Source organism: Dermacentor silvarum, chromosome 1 (genome assembly GCF_013339745.2).
Source record: "Dermacentor silvarum isolate Dsil-2018 chromosome 1, BIME_Dsil_1.4, whole genome shotgun sequence".
In the NCBI taxonomy this organism is placed as follows: domain Eukaryota; kingdom Metazoa; phylum Arthropoda; class Arachnida; order Ixodida; family Ixodidae; genus Dermacentor; species Dermacentor silvarum.
Window position 1 is genome coordinate 173107425 of NC_051154.1, and position 16298 is coordinate 173123722.

General features: G+C 48.7%; 1 protein-coding gene across 1 annotated transcript; it reads left to right on the top strand.

The window, feature by feature from the left end:
* The first annotated feature begins 425 nt into the window (after positions 1-425).
* LOC119450776 (ubiquitin-conjugating enzyme E2 Z) lies at positions 426-2360 on the top strand. Its single transcript, XM_037714282.2, has 2 exons — positions 426-1492; positions 1611-2360. Exons 1-2 carry the CDS (start codon positions 1260-1262, stop codon positions 2275-2277), a joined length of 900 nt encoding a protein of 299 aa, XP_037570210.1. The 5' UTR covers positions 426-1259; the 3' UTR covers positions 2278-2360.
* The last annotated feature ends 13938 nt before the right edge of the window (positions 2361-16298 follow it).

The window sequence follows — 16298 nt, forward strand, 5'->3', positions numbered from 1 at the left end:
ATGAAGGCGAAGGTCGACGAAGGCAGCAAAGCCTGCATACAAACCAATAATTTTGACGAGGCCGCCAATAGCGGCGTTCGACATTCTGCATTTGCAGCATGCATCACTCTCAGATTTCGCCGCTGAGTATGCCGCGAACCTCGATGCCCTAGCGTCAGCTGCAGTCGAGCATTTCGTTGGATGAAGCGTTCAGAAGAAAATTATCGACCTAAGTCACAGAGTATCTCTTCAGTTCATGTTATAGAGGTTTAATTTTGCTGAGCGTACTTAGCCTGCTCTCTTGCGAGCGGTAAGGTGCGCAGCCTTTACAACGAAGTGACCTGTATAGCGAAGGATTTTGGAGGTCCCAAGTGCTTCGTAATTAAGGCGTTTGACTGTAATTGCAAAGCGGTTGCGACTTGCCGGTGTGAAAGCATCTTAAGTGCGTGTTGTGCTCATAAATCTTGGTCATGTCCTGAGTTTTGCTTTAGACGTGGTTTCCACTGCCGTTATAAAATCATGTAAAACCTTCAGTCACACCACGTAGATTCTTGGTGGTGTGTCGACAAGAAGCCATCAGTGGGCTCTGGCCAAGGGTCCACGCCCCGTACAAGCAGTCAGACTTTGGTATAAAAAAAAATAGTGTAAAAGGGACAAGAGGAGTTCATAAGAAATGGCAACACTCTGAAAAGTGGAAGTAAAAAAAAACACATGTTAATCCTGAAAATAACGTTATTGTGCGGGGGCAGTCGTACGCAAGCGATTCGCAGCGAGCTCTTATGGAACGAAAAAGAAAAAACGTATGAAAATTAAAACGATAACAATGAAATTAATTTTGTGCAAATATATAAAACGTGCGTTAAATCACTCAGATTTACTGTAGTTAAATAAAAATGCTAGTCGCATTTGCAGTATGTCAACTTAATTTTATGAATAAGTTCTTCAGTTTGATCAAAAAAAAAAAAAAAAGAAGAGGGCGAGAGACCCGCGCTACCGGGAGCGAAAAAATTCAGTTAGTCTGACTGCTCGCTCGCATGGTAATCTAGTTATTGCAACATCTGCCTTTGTTTTTTGTTTGTCTTTTACTTTGCATTTCTTGTTTTCAAATAGGAATTTTTTAGCATACCCACTGCCACCCGATTCTTGGCCTATCCCCCTTAGTGGGTGCGAGCCATGACAGAAGTTCATCATCATCAACGAAGTAGAGTGCGTTCGTTTGGCGGGGCGCGCGCGGCTGGTGTTCGCAGTGCTTCGAAGGCACCGTTGCTCTTCGCGGAACGATGCAGGGATCCCCGGCCAACGACAAGCCCTGGGACCCGCTGGTGGAGGAGTCAGCGGTACCATCGCTGCAATGCCTCAAACGGATCAGAAAGGAACTGGCGCACTTCTACGCCGACCCTCCGGCTAGGGTGTTCATCTCAGCCGATGAGGAAGACTTGACCAAGGTTCACGCACTCATCGTGGGCTCCCCTGGAACGCCCTACGTGGGCGGCTTCTTCTATTTCCTCATCAGGTACCGTCTCTCAGATTCATTTTCTGTCGTTCCCCATTTACCGATCCCCCAGCGCGGATAGCAAGTCTGATCAGCCTACCTTGCCGCCCTTTCCCACATTCTCTCTCTCTCTGATCAGGTTCCCAGCAGACTACCCCATGAGTCCACCGCGTGTGCGCCTTATGACCACTGACGACGGCCGCGTGCGCTTCAACGTGAACCTCTACGCGAACGGCAAGGTCTGCATGAGCACCCTCGGAACGGCGTCTGGGTCATGTTGGGTCCCCACTGACTATCTGTCAAACGTGCTAGTATCCGTGCAGTCACTGATGGGCGCCCATCCTTACTTCAGCGGATGCAAGTTTGAAGAGCGACGGGGCGATCCTTTAATCTACAACATGTTCATTGAGCATGAGACAATCAGGGTGGCTGTGTGCGACCAAGTGGAAGCCGCCCTCAATGGCAGCTCTCGCTGCCCTCTCGCTCTCAGAGAGCAGATCTTTAAGACATTCTTAGAGCTGTACAGTACGTACGAAAGAGCAGCGAAGCTGAAGTATCACATTACGGGCTTCGTAATGAGAGACGCGTACACTCCTTCGAGGGTAGGCGTATTCATTTACCAAGAGCTAATCTTGCGTATGCACCGTCTGAAGGAGAAAGTCGAGCTCAGGAACAGCGTGATTACTGCCATCGCGACTGCGGTCGCCGCTGCCCGAGCCCAGGCCGCTGCTCAGGAGCACGAGACCGCCGATACAGCCGAAGCCAGTCCCAAGAAGCCGAAGCGTTCCCATTTCGGGGACTTCTGATGCGGCGAAGTTCGCTTCCCAGCAGGCTGCGGCAAGACACCAAAGTATTCGGCAAAGAGTAAGGCCGTGTATGCCCTGCAGCGAAATAAATGCGCTGTGCAAAATTTCATAGTGTTTTTTCATTGTATGAGACGGGTCTTGGTGGGACATCAGATTTAGCGTGGCGGCTCTGCCAATGCGCCGGGTACTGCGACCTTCACTCCTCCTAATTGAAGGCATCTTAAATAAATGGGACCTGCATGTATCTCATTCAAATAGACAACTTATATGCTCGTTTTCTTTTATTGCGATAGCAATTATATGGACACTCAAAAGCAGATTTCTGCCGTCGGCGTCGCCGTCGCCGTCGCCGTGAGGTTCCGTATGACGTCAATGGAGATGAAATCGTTGCCGCGCGCCGAACGCTGTATGTGCGAGTGAAAGGGCGCGAGGGGCGCGCGCTTTCACGGGGAGTGAACGCACGGCGGAGAACAAACGCGCGTTCTGCGCCGTGCTCGCTTAAGGGCTGCCGAAGTAGGCGTCTCTTTCCTCCTTTACAATCAACATATATGTAGAGCAAACGCGCCTTCTTCCGACGCGCGAGAGGCCGTGGGGGAGGGGGGGGGAGGGGGAGGGGAAGGGAAGCGAGATTTAGCTGCGGCACCAAGTGCCTATTTATATCAGAGGCTCCGGCAACAGTCACCAACGCTGCATGCATTTTGAGCGAACGCGGGCAAAACGCCGACGGCGTCGACAACAGTTCTGCGTGTTGCCGGTGCTGCTGCATGTCCAAGTTTATACAGCTGATAAAGCTACTATCATTACTCCGTATAGCTCTCTACAAATTTGCTATCGCAATTGATGCTTCGCCTTTCAGGTGAAACTGCGACAACTTTTTTTTTCTTTCTTTTTTAACCAGTAATCCATAATTTTTTTTTTCACGTTGCGTTGTTACCTTCAACACATGGCACGTCCCCACGAGGGAGAAGGGATTGGGCGTGGTTCGCACTGCAAACGTAATATGAAGTCCTTGCTTCCTGCACGTTATTGCGGCTCCACGTAAGTCTTCTTTTTCTTTCTCTATGCTACGATCGTGAAATAGATCTGCGCGCGACCAGTCGGTGAACTAATCGGCTACAAGCCTAAGCATGGACTCTGCAGGTAAGGGATTATATCACCTTGTGGCGGCACCCCAAGGACTATACGGGTATAGCGATGCGCGCATATACGAGTCGCCGTCTGTCTCTCGTGCGCTTCTTCCACCGTGCATGCTCCCGATTCTGGGGTCAGGTCCTGTCGCCTGCTAAACCCCAGCGTTTAGGACTCGCTGTTCTCTTTCTTAGTTAAGCGTGCGAGGACTAGTATACTGAGCCTCAGAGTATATATTGCTAAGGAAAATAAAATGTAGGAAATAATAAATGTGCTCTATGTAACTTTTGTACCCTTTTTTACATTTTTATGTTCGGGTCATAACTTCAATTTGGCAGCGCGATCCCACATGATTGGCGCGAGAGCACTGTCGTTTTCAGCTCCGGAAATCCGACGGGGGGGGGGGGGGGGGGGGGGGGGGGGGGGGGTGGACTAAATAAAACAGAAACAGTAACGTTGTTTGCTGGGCGAGTTGGTTCATATCCCCTATATTCAGGCGCAAGACTGCCATCGCTGCAACTTAGCGTTTTTCTTGCAGTCCGGATAACCAGCGACTCGAGATACTGCCGCGAAACCCAGGTCCCATATTCACATAAACGTTCTTGCGCTGAAACTGTTCGTAGAGCATCTGATAAGGTGGCTCTGTGGCTATGGCGTTCTGCTGCTGAGCATGAGGTCGCGGGTTCGAGTCCCGACCGTGGTGGCCGCATTCCGATAGGGTGGAATACAACAAAGTTCGTGCACTTATGTTGAGCTGCGGGTCAAAGAACCTCAAGTGGTTGCAGTAATTCCGATGACCCTCACCATGGCGTCTCACGTAGCAGTGTTGCTCCTGGACCTTAACCGCACAATTTGATTTTGACTTTTCGTAAGAACAGGTATGCCAAGCAACCACGGAATCTGATATTAACGAAGGCGACCTGCCATTAGCAAACAACACCCACGAACGAAAAGCTTTGTAATTCGGCCGCACACCCGCCGTGGTTGCTTAGTGGCTATGATGTTGGGCTGCAAAGCACGAAGTCGCAGGATCAAATCCCTGCCACGGCGTCCGCATTTCGATAAGGGCGAAATGCGAAAATACCCGTGTACTTAAACTTACGCGCACGTTAAAGGACCCCAGGTGGTCCAAATTATTCCGGAGTCCCCCCGGTATGGCGTGCCTCATAATCAGATCGTAGTTCTGGCACGTACAACCCCATAATTTTAATTTAATTCGGCCGCGATTCATTCCTTGGCGGTAAACCTGGCTCAGTGAATCTCGTAACTAGCAACTGTTCCGCAAGGTCATTGGAAGCGGCATTCTTAATTCTTTTTAACTTTACTCATGCATAGTTTCAGACGCTTTTAAAAGATTGCCGCTTTCGCCGATACCGTATGGCCGCAGTTTGCGAAGGCATATAGGTACTATATATACGTACACCTTTCCGGGCCGGGATAACTGAATGATTCTATTACAATGCTATTCCTTTCCGCGCTTCGTAAAGGCGTCTCGAAGGACTGCTTCGCCCACCTAATCACCATGATTGGCCGGCCGTGAACGATGGACGATAAGAGATTAATAGAATCAAGGGAAATGAGTCCACAAGGAAGGAAAAAAAGTTGCAGTGGCTTAGCTCGGCTATGCCAGGATATACGTAGCGTTAGCAAAGGTTCAGCTGATTATTCTTAGCTTTCCTGGTTGTCTCCTACGCTCAACCGCTAATTGCCAGGCAACTACTTCGGGATCCGATGAGTCAAGCTTCTCCGTTCTTCTGCGCTGTTGAGCAGCATTTGCGCTCTCTTTCTCCATGGCTATACCACACTGGCAAACGCCAGTCAGAAGCGCAGCGGCTCCAGCGCAGTGTCAGACGGCGACTCCACAGCGAGCGCGTGCCGGCGCCAGTGCGTCTACCACGGCTACGACGTCACTCCTCTGGAATGCGCAGACCGACGGCGGTGAGTCGCGCGCGGCGGCGGCGGAGTGCGCGAGAGGTGCCGGCTCCGGTGGCTCCGGTGCGCAAGCCGTGTGACATCACTGATCCTTGCGCATGCGCAGCACGGCTCTTGATGTGCCGCGCGAAACGGGCTTGGCTAGGCCAGTGTAGCTAACGCTACAAAAAAGTTGCACGCCGGCGAGCAATGCATGGTTCATATGGGCTTCTGCCGTTCCGCGGAACACCATTCGTGGAACCCTGCGACATCGTACAGTTCCCGTCCTCGAGCATGTCTCTCACGTCTACCAATACGTCATGTTGCAAGTTGCGGGAGGTAACATGAGCCACCTGCGCTTTATGGGTGCCGAGAACATTGCAAAGCTTCACCGACGCCATGTATGTGCATGGGGAATGAATGGCGGCGCGGGCTCGAGGACGGGAACTATACGATGTCGCAGGGTTCCACGAATGGTGTTCCGCGGAACGGCAGAAGGCCATATGAACCATTCATTTCTCGCCGGCGTGCAACTTTTTTTTGTTTCCTTGTTTTTGAAGTATACTACCCTATCAGGCGATATACAGCACTATCGATTTCTTGATGGGATATTTTGCATCTCAAAGGCACCCCTATGCTGAGATACGCCTAGAGAGAGCGGCAGATTGGGCCGCCCATTGGTTTTATTTAACGCGCTCCAAAACCTAAGGACCCACAGGCAACTTTGCGTCGCGCCCCCGTCAGAATGCGACCGCCGCAGCAGGGAACGAAACCCTCGGCCGGCGCTCAGCAGCCATACGCCAGGCGGGCTAAGCAGCGGGCGCGATACAAGGAGCGCGGGAGAAGGGGGGTCTATTTCTTCTATATGGGCAAACGCAATTATTCGCGACGCGCACAAAGAGGTTGTAGCCGACGACAGAGCCAGGAATAGTCGAGGGATTAAAGTTCAGTGTGACAGCGAGGCGCGCACACACATGAGCACCGTGTCGCAACTGAGACAGCCCGACAAAACCGAGAGCAACAGGTGCACTCGCTACGAGCGGCGGGGGAAGGAACCGGTTTGTAAACATCCCCTCCGTCTCCACAAATTAGCACCAAGCATGCACGGGACAAATTCAATTGCGCGCGGTCTACTTTCGCGATTCCATTGTATGCGCACTGGCTCTGGTCGGCGCACACACACACAAACACGCCAGGAACGGCGCTGCCAATAACAGGGTTATGGCAGAGAGAGGAACGGGGGAAGAGACGTGCGCACCGTGCACGAATACAGTGGTTTTCGCCGTCGCACGGCTGTCATTTGCAGGAAATGCGGCCGCGCGATCTCGCGCGCGCGGCACGGAACTCTCAGTCGACGATGACGACGAGCACGGAGCTTTGCCACTATTATACTGGAGGTCTGCATGCGCGCACACCACCGCCCTTTGAGGACTGTGGCAGACTCGACAACATAGTGGATCACGTGCGTTCGAGACCAACCTCGGTGCGGATGCCTCCGAAGAACGTGGTGTACACATGGCACGAAATTGGCACAGACTGTCCACTAGCCGATGGTTCAGTTCTCCCCCAACTCATGCATCCTCGCCGCGAATCCGTGCCGCTGCAACAGCTTGCACTAAAATTAAGAGGAAGCTTTATAGCTCGAGGCCAATCAACTCAACTTTCTCTATTAAAGTATACGTAGAACGCAGAAATGGCTCTCTTGAGACAACCGCTGGACCGAGTTGAATGAAACTTGTTGCATTTGAGAGAACGTCAAATTCCATCAACTGTAGGAAGCAGAATTTTGATTTAGGATTTCATACTTGTTTTTACAAAAAAATTAAAGCATGAAGTTAAAGCACCATAAACAGATATCTCAGTTGTCTAAAGTGCATCTGTTAGAACATCTAGAGCGGAAAGATTGGATATACGAGCTCACAGCTTACGTTAAATTGTTATAATGCTTACGAAGGTTTTGCAAAAGTTCTACTCACGAATTAGTGGTACGTTTAAAAGCAGTGTAAATGCGTAAATTTTGTCTGCTTTAGATGTCTCAATAGGTTCATTTTACGGAATTGTAATACCTTTATTGATTACTGAGTAACAGAGTTGGAAACCTTGGTACATAGCCTTTTTTTTTTAAGTTTGCCATTTTCAACAATAGAGAAAGAAACGTTGACGGCCTAAATAAAAAAAAACGCTTAGTAAGCGAAGCTAGGCGATCGTAGCCCAGCATTTTCCGGAAGTGCGCGCGAACTTTTCATCTTATTACTGATGATGATGATAATTTCTTTTCCCGCGTCTCGGACTTACGGCCGTCACTGCGCGTTGCATTGCGCAGCTTGCAACACCAACACCGCGTTGCAATGCCGACACCACGTTCCACCGCGTTGTAATGCCGACAACGCGTTCCAGCAGACCCGCTTCGTTAATGCATCTCTCTCTCTCTCGCTCTCATTTTCTTTCTCTCTCTCCCAAGCATAGCGCACAAAACCTCTTCTTCACCTCGAAGAGCACGAGAGTGCGAACGCGCCAGCTGTGGACGAAGATGACGACGCTCGAACGCAATCATATGGTTCGCATAAATGCATGTTCCGCATTTATGCGAATGCATTTAGATAGGAGCTCCTGAGGTTGCTATAAGTTGTGAGATCGCAAGACACGATCCTTGTATTTCTGATCAAGGTTGGAGGAGGAGGCGTAATATCTTTCGCCAGCTCATGGTTTTAATCTTGACTCTTCCGTTCCTCTCAAGACTTGTTTCAGGAAAAAAAAAACTGTCATTTATAATCTAAATGTCATTCCAACGACGTCTATTGTTTGGTTTCTTGTTTGTTTGTTTGTTTGTTTGTTTGTTTGTTTGTTTGTTTGTTTGTTTGTTTGTTTGTTTGTTTGTTTGTTTGTTTGTTTGTTTGTTTGTTTGTTTGTTTGTTTGTTTGCTTGCTTGCTTGTTTGTTACCATGTACTTGCGCTAGCAAAGTTCTTCCTTTAGTCATGCACAAATACTGCAAACGACTTTCTTCTTTATTCTTGTTTTACGAGCTCAAGTTTTTTTTTTTTTGCAATTTTGAATTTCCGCAGCCTAATAACGAGAGAAGGAAAATACCAAATGACAGTCGGAATATCCAATTTCACTTGCGTGAACGCTCAATTTATTCGTGGGACTCATTTTTTTCGCATTTTGTGGGCCAATCGGTCAAAAAATTCATGAGCCATTCCATTCTGTGAAGGTGGATGACCAGCGAAGCTGTTTAGCACACGACACAGAGGTGATACAGCATTTTGAACAAAGGTACGAACATATTTATTGTCCTGATCGGTGGTCATCGTGACGATGGGTATGCACACACATTCGCGTATCACCTCTATTATTAAATCGGTCCGTCACGTAAGACAATGAATGGCTCATACCCCCTTAAGCAATGGTTCATACCCCCGTAAACGCGGCCGCCCCATTACGACGACTGAAGAGAAGTGAAATTCTACGCTGGAATGATGAGCGGCAACGGAGCCAGCTGTATACGCGCCGCAAGTCGTTTACGATGTTAGAATTTTTAACAGCGGAGCTCTTTAAACCGTCAGTCCGTAACGCGTAAACAGAAAATGCGGGCCGATCCTGGGGGTAGTGCAGAAAGGGTCTAAGCGCAATGGCACATACCCCTGTGAACTAGCGAAGGTGTTTAAGCCTAGCCCAAATACGTGGCCAATACCTTGCTATAGCCAATCGATAGCCAATCAATAGCTAATTGATAAACGATCAATAATCAATAAACTCCGGGAAATGCTGGGGATGACTTGGTAGTGCTTAGCCTAGCCCAAATGCGTGGCCAATACATTGTGATAGCCAATCAGTAGCTAATTGATAATCGATAAATAATCAATAAATTCCGGGAAATGTTGGGGATGACTTGGTAGTGCTTAGCCTAGCCCAAATATGCGCCCAATACCTTGCGATAGCCAATGTATAGACAATCAATAGCTAATCGCTAATCGATCAATAATCACGAAATTCCGGGAAATGCTGGGGGTGACTTGGTAGTGCTTAGCCTAGCCCAAATACGTTGCCAATACCTTACGATAGCCAATCAATAGGTAATCGATAATCGATCAATAACCAATAAATTCCGGAAAAGCATAATCCGTAAGGTCAGGACCAGCTAGGTGCCGATCAGCTCCTCTGTTTCTTTAGCCTTACGCCACTAGTGCAAGCTACGCAAAATTTTTTTTTCAAGCGAAGCTTGTATTGACTAACAAGTTTCGGTGGCGTTGTAGTGAGGCAAAATCTCACGTGTGGTGCATACCCGCATTGGCTATGCGGGTATGAGCCAGGGATATGCAGGTATGAGATAGGGACAGAGGGAAAGTAAGAGCAGGTACAGGGAAAGCTGCACTGGTGCCGGATCACGTGACGCGCGCAACCAATCAGCGTCGTTTTGTGTGTCGCGGGGAGGGAAAGGGAATGAAAGGGGGTTGGCGAGCGCTCCGCCGGGCTTCCCTCTCCTCAGATCAGTTGCGGCGATAGGATGGCAAGGCTGCGCGTGGTGCGTTCCGCCGAGGAGCAGGCTGCGTTTGAGCAACGGCGCCGCGAACTCGCTCGGGAAAGGGTTCGTCGTCAACGTGCCGATTCTAGCGTGAGGGCTTACGAAGCGCAGGCGAAACGTCAGCATCGTCTTGCCCTCCGGGAACCCGACAATTGTGGTGCACGCCTCGACAACGCACTTCCCTGGTACGACAGCCAGGTTTCAACGCGAGTTTCTCAACCGGAACTTTGGAGCCAGCTGCAGTGCGTGTGACCGGTTATGGTTCGAGCACAACGTAGTACTCGTCAGCGCAATTCGTTCCTAGGAACATCAAGAAACACACGACAAGCTTCGCTTACCCCCATTTCCTCGACAGGGGAGGGGCTGCTGATTTCTTTCTTTTTTTTTTTTCTTTAAAGCTACGACTCACTTGCGGTACCTTTCACACAAATAAGCACCTCTTATTAGGCATCATCTATAATGCCAAATACGTGGGTCGCAGTGAATCCAGCTTCCTTCTGCGTGAATAAGTGCAATACAAACTCCCTCGAGGTATGTGAATAGCAAAGTACTTCAATATAAGCCGTCGGAGGCATCGGATGCTGTCGTGCCCACTGAGTCATGTATACATCACAGCAATAGAATATGCGCCACGTTTTGCAGCGACTTGATCTGCACGTCATGATACATGTATGTTCCGCCGCACAAACGTCGGCTTATCCACAGTCGGTAAAGTTTTACAAAGTGTGGCACGAGTGAAAATCATAATCAGTGCTGAATAGCAGCGCTAACAAAATCAAAGCCCCTTTCTTAAAGAAAGATGGTTGAACGCGAAGCTTTCGCCCATGCAAACTGAATCAAAATCCAATGCCAACGACCACGCAACGAACCCAAGAAATGCTGAGCGACCCGATGTGATACATATGTGATTTGATTGCTTGTTTAGGATTGTATTTTTTTAACGCTGAAGTTGAATGAAGACACATTGCGTTAAGTTGTATAGCCTTTTTTTTTTTAGATCATGTGGCCGTTGATTACACGCACACACTCAGACTTTCACGGACTGCATGCCGCTGTCGATACACGGGATCGGCCTTACGGGCACGATCGCGCTCGCGCTTGCGTTCGCGTACGGCAGCCTCTTCGTCTGCCGTGCGCTGCACCCGTGGCCTACCCATGGTGACGACCGGGAATGCATTGCGTGATGCGCGTAATGCAATGCAGATGTATACAGTTCGTCTGGGTAGCGTGACGTTACAGTTACCATTGTTATTATCGGTACAACTGCGAACGTAAACTGTATGGTTCTACGATTGTATGCGCAGATGCGCAGATTGTTCCATCGTGTAAGTTGGCTTTCCTGCAGTGCGTTTTCGGCGCTCATGGGCGAATCTGTGAGACATAGAAAGTTTCGCTTTAATAATTCCTTTATTACCTCGATCTTTATAGCGCTGTTTGAACCAAACGGCTCCCCACCGCTGAATAAGTTCGTCATGCACTTTGACACCAAAGCGACTGTCGGCGATGTGCCTCATTGGAGACCCGGTGATGTGGGCTTGTGTATGGTGTAGCGCGCTCTGTGTTTGCACGTGTGATATCACATGCCATATGAATAACATATGCTAAGCGTATGGCCACGCAAGCCTCGTCGCATAATAACCCTTTGAAATTATCACTCTCTCGACGCTCGCTTAGTCCCGCGTAATCGCATTGCGCCTTTGTTGCTTTCTTTTCCGGCACTGCGAATGAGTGCAAGCTACACCGCATACGAACAAACCGGCTAGTGGTGACCACGACGCAGAAGCCGTGCTCGCTCGACAGCTTCTCCCCACGTGCTGTCTGCGATCTCGTATCGGAAGGTCGTCGCTCCCATTGCAAACTGTGGTTTAGAGTATAAAGCTGATCTCGCTAAGCACTGCCCGTGTCTCCTACTGAAATGTACGGCTTTAGGTCTCCGCTCATGACGTCGCGGCGCCCAGAGCGCGCAGGTGTGCACTTGAACAGGTGACATACGCCGCGGCGTCCGATGCGACTCGCGTGCGGCGCATCGGAAAGATGGCCGTCCCGACTGCTGGAACTTGTTGCTCAAATCTGTTAGGTCCGGTCGTTGGTAATACTATATAGTCGTTAATCTGATCGCATTTGGAACCGCATCATTGTGTCTCCTGCTTTATCTAAAGTGGCCGGAAGCTAGGACACTGTAAATGGGGAACAAAAGTGCTGTTCACCGGGTCTGTTGAGCGCTCTGCCATTTTCTAACATCTGCGATGGTTAAGAGCTCTAGTAGAGATCTTGAGTGGACAGGTTAAATCAATTCTTCTATCGGCTATTTCTCATTTTGTATGGGATGGCTATTTTAGTTCCTTTCATTTCGCTCTATCGGCTAGCCATTCCCCTTCAGCTTCTTGGACTTCTAGCAATATCGAGGTTATCCTCGATATTGTGTTAATAACTTTTATGATGCTGGCCTCCGTATTTCTACCTGCGACCATAATTTGTCCCTCCAAAAAATCGGCGCTATTTTACAGTGAAATTTGCTGTAACAAAAGTGACTGGGAAAAAAAAAGCTGCATCACCGTACCTTGACTGGGCCCTATAGCCACCCGTCAGTTAAAGCATGTTAAATACTATCTAACATAATGCCGACAGAGCGAGAATAAGCAATACATTCAAATGTATTGTACAGTCGGCGTCACCCTTGTGTAGAGACCGGGAACGGCGGCTTCCGGGGCTCTCCGGAGTCAGCCAGCGACGTGTGGCGGTAGTTGCTGGGCCCAAACGTGCCCAGTAGCTACCGTTAGACGTCGGACCCAGCAGCTAGCTTTACACGTTGTAGCACATGTGTGGTTTATTAAAGAGCGTATGCGTCCTATTAGAAAATGAGAAAAAAATACACAAATTACTTGAGCCTGAGTGAAAGTGCAAGGTGCTTCTTTCATCAGCCCATTTTGTGTAATTGAATTGAAGAAGCTAAATGCTTAATGGTTACAGCAAGGCAGTTTACAAGATACATTGTCTATGCTGAAATATGACCATAGAGATCCTCATACACATTAAGCGTATAGGCATGCACACTCGGTAACGCCTAAGCACGAACACGATGGCTCAGAAGCAGATTGTGTACGCGAGCGCGTATCAGGGGCCGAAATCATAAACCTCTGGCCGACCGCCTTCGCCAATTACGTGCAGCAACGCGATGGGCTGGCATCTGGTCTTAAAAATAGTTCTAACGTAATAACGTTTTTTTGTAAATGCTGGCCTAGGTTGCTTGCCAAGCAATGCTTTCCATCCGCTATGCATACATGCATACGGCCAACCATTACAGCTCTTTCCAATCCTGCCGTTTCATGTCTGGTCACATTCCTGGTCGGGTGGCTCACTGGTCCACGGCCATGGTGGCCATCACAGCCGCCAGGTTACTGAGACATCGTTTAAAGATAAAATTAATGTGTGAAGGCACGGCGAAAATGTATCGCGTCAGACAGCAGGAACATCGTCGCTTATATGAGCGGTGCTGGCACCATTGCGACGTCAGAAATGCTCGGGTCAATTAGAACCAGCAGTGCGATCGCACCGCGCACTACGAAAGTATCCGATTGTTTTCCTGTATTGATCAAAATTTATTGCCTTTTTGCGGTGAGCTTGAACGCGATTTTTAGATTTTTAAGTTGATTTACTATGGGAGACCGCACCATCGATCACCTATAAGTGCCTTCATCTTTCCCTAAAAGAACATTGTCTGTTTCTATTTCTCTAGGAAAGAGAGAGAGAGAGAGGGGGGGGGGGGAATAGGAATCGTGGCTGTACTGTAAGGCTGTAAGCGAAATTGCTTTACCTTCCTCGTTCTTCAGGAACAGGGCAGCTTGTACTCCACAGGCACTCGGAGTATACCAGCGAAATTATCGTAGTGTATTTGTTTCCGACAACGTCGTGTCAAACAGTTACAACATCATGAACGTCAATGACCATGCTGTCAGACGATTCTGCAAATGACCCCTTCCACACCAGAACCCACGTTAACAAAAGTTATTTTAGGTAAGCGCCGTTCGCAGTTGGCGATCGATGCGGCGATCACGTTATCAAGCTGATCACTATCATGAGTGACGGACACCTTTGCGCCGGCCAAAAGATTTACAAAAGAGGGGTTCTTACAAAAGAGGGGCGAATTCACAAAGCTTTTCGTTCGTATAAAGTGCTGTTTGCCATTGGCCAGCGACCTTCGCTAATAAATATGTCCAGCATCAAGATTGGCTAGAATTTGCTCTCACTAACAATTTTAGCTTCATAGCTTTTTGTGAATACGGGCCGAGCAGTTATACGTGCTCGGACTGATGGTTCTTATTTTAAAAGGGCAGTGGTTGTGGCATCGGAGCTGCTGCCGGCACTTTCTTCGTCCGAGTCGCACTAGCCTAATAGACTAACTTTCAGCGCTAACAAAGTAACGAACTAGGCGTAGTTTCATCACAGAGTCTCGAAGCATAACCTCGCAAAAACTTGGCCGAACCGAGATAAAGCTAGGTGGGGTCGCCAGCTTCGCTGTTCTGCCCAATCTTCGCACCACTAGTGTGAAGCTGCCCCTATTTTTTTTTTTCAAGTCTTAATTTATTCCAGTCTACTGACGTCAAATTTACTTAACGGCCAACGCAAGCATTGGGCGGTGACCAGAAGCGGTGCTTGAACAGCCCAATCAAACGCTATCCTCGCTGAGGTCACTTTTGTTTGTTTTCAAAGCGAATATCATTGCCAAGCTTTACATGTTTTTCTTATCTAATTGCCAGAGACGAGGAGCGCGCAGAAGTGGAGAAGGCTTCGATGGGTCCGAGATACAGCACAGTGAAAGCAGATAACCGGACGAGGAGGGCGGTGCCGGCTAGTGCGATTGGTCCACCAACCTTTGCTTTATCTTGCGGTGGCTGGTCGAATCTCGCGACGGCGTGCAACAGAAGGCTAAAATTGCCACTAAAACGGATCCTTCGCGAAGAAGAGTTGGCAGAGCGATGTCGTATACGCGCCGAAAGGGCTCGACAGCGTTAAGCTGGCACGTCGAAGTGTTTATTATATGCAGATAGATTTATTTCGCCTGCCAACTCCGAGTACCCATGGTCACAGCGATCGGTCGCAACCATATTTAATTCCTTTCGCAACGGGGTTGCCTGTGGTTATTCCGAAAAACATTCAGCTTTGTTCGGCATAATAATGCATCTTTAGTGCGTACTTTGACGAGATGAGTTTTCACGGTATTGTGACGTCGCGTGACGAACAGGTGAAGTGCGAGCAGCCCATTACGTTTCTACCAATTTTGGAGGGCCTTTCTGTAAAAAAATTTCTCTCTCTCTCTCTCTCCCTTGGAGGGCTAGTGGCAAAAATGAAATAGAAATAGATTGGAATAGCTTTACGTTATAGCACCCGGTTTTCTTTCATGAGAGTTTATTCCCTTCTCACTGGAATAGCTGATGGCGCTGCCCGCGATGTCTGCGACTGCGACGATACCATTCAATGCCTGAATGCGTGTTGTGCCACGGTACCCAATATGACTTTTGGAGACCAATCCTCTCCAACGCATTATATAGGATACCTGGATAGTTCACCACTATCCGTTGACGTACGCGGTGACCATTCAACTTGATGGTTGCGGCGTACGTTAGAGAAGTCACGTGTCCTCATATAACGACCTTGTCACTTGTCAGCAGGCCCACAAGGCATTGAAAGCTCACATGCGGGTTTTCTTTTGTCTTTTTTGTGGTGATCGACTGGCCCTTTTTTTTTTACTTCTTTCTGCCTCTCTCATCTTTCTGATCCCTATGTTCCCCTGCCCCAGTGCCAGACGGGCGATCTGTTGATTAACGTTCTTATCTTGTCTTTATTATTATCTCGCTCTAGTTACATCCTGTGATGCTCGTGAAGAAATATTTTTATATGCGAGTAGAGGTCTGCAAACAAACAACTCACCAAGCTTGGATCATTGGGAAAGAAACTGCTCTGCCAACCATCGAGATGAGGCTGCGCCGGCTGGTCCGCTACTAGCCACTACAAACTGCCACTACAGGTCCATATATGGACCCTGACCTTTTGACTTTGTCATCGCGAACTATTACTGGTTAACCGCCACGATAAGGGTGTCTTCTTGAGATGCTCTGCAGTTAGATTTCTAGATATGTCCGCGTGTGAAGGAATTCGTTGAAAGAACAATGTAAATTTTAGTTGGCTTAGCTCTCCGTGCGCCTTCACAAATGCATGAGCTTACTTACCGTGTTCACGGGAAAGCCGCTCGACAATCGTTCTGGAGCTGCCTTTCAGCTACTGCGCACGTCAACTGGCTTGGTCTTGCGCCCAGATGCAGCACTTCCCAGATGCTATATACTCTGCCACAAACCATGCAGTCCAGCCGTACGTAGGCTCGAGACACACCGAAGGCGATGGCACACAATTTCCTGCTGGCGTTTACAGAGCTATCGGTGCTTGCTTTCAGATTAGTTTCAT

Coding starts and splice junctions, on each gene's coding strand:
- LOC119450776 (XM_037714282.2), top strand. CDS start 1,260: ATGCAGGGATCCCCGGCCAACGACAAGCCCTGGGACCCGCTGGTGGAG. Junction 1,493..1,610: donor TTCTTCTATTTCCTCATCAG/GTACCGTCTCTC, acceptor CTCTCTGATCAG/GTTCCCAGCAGACTACCCCA.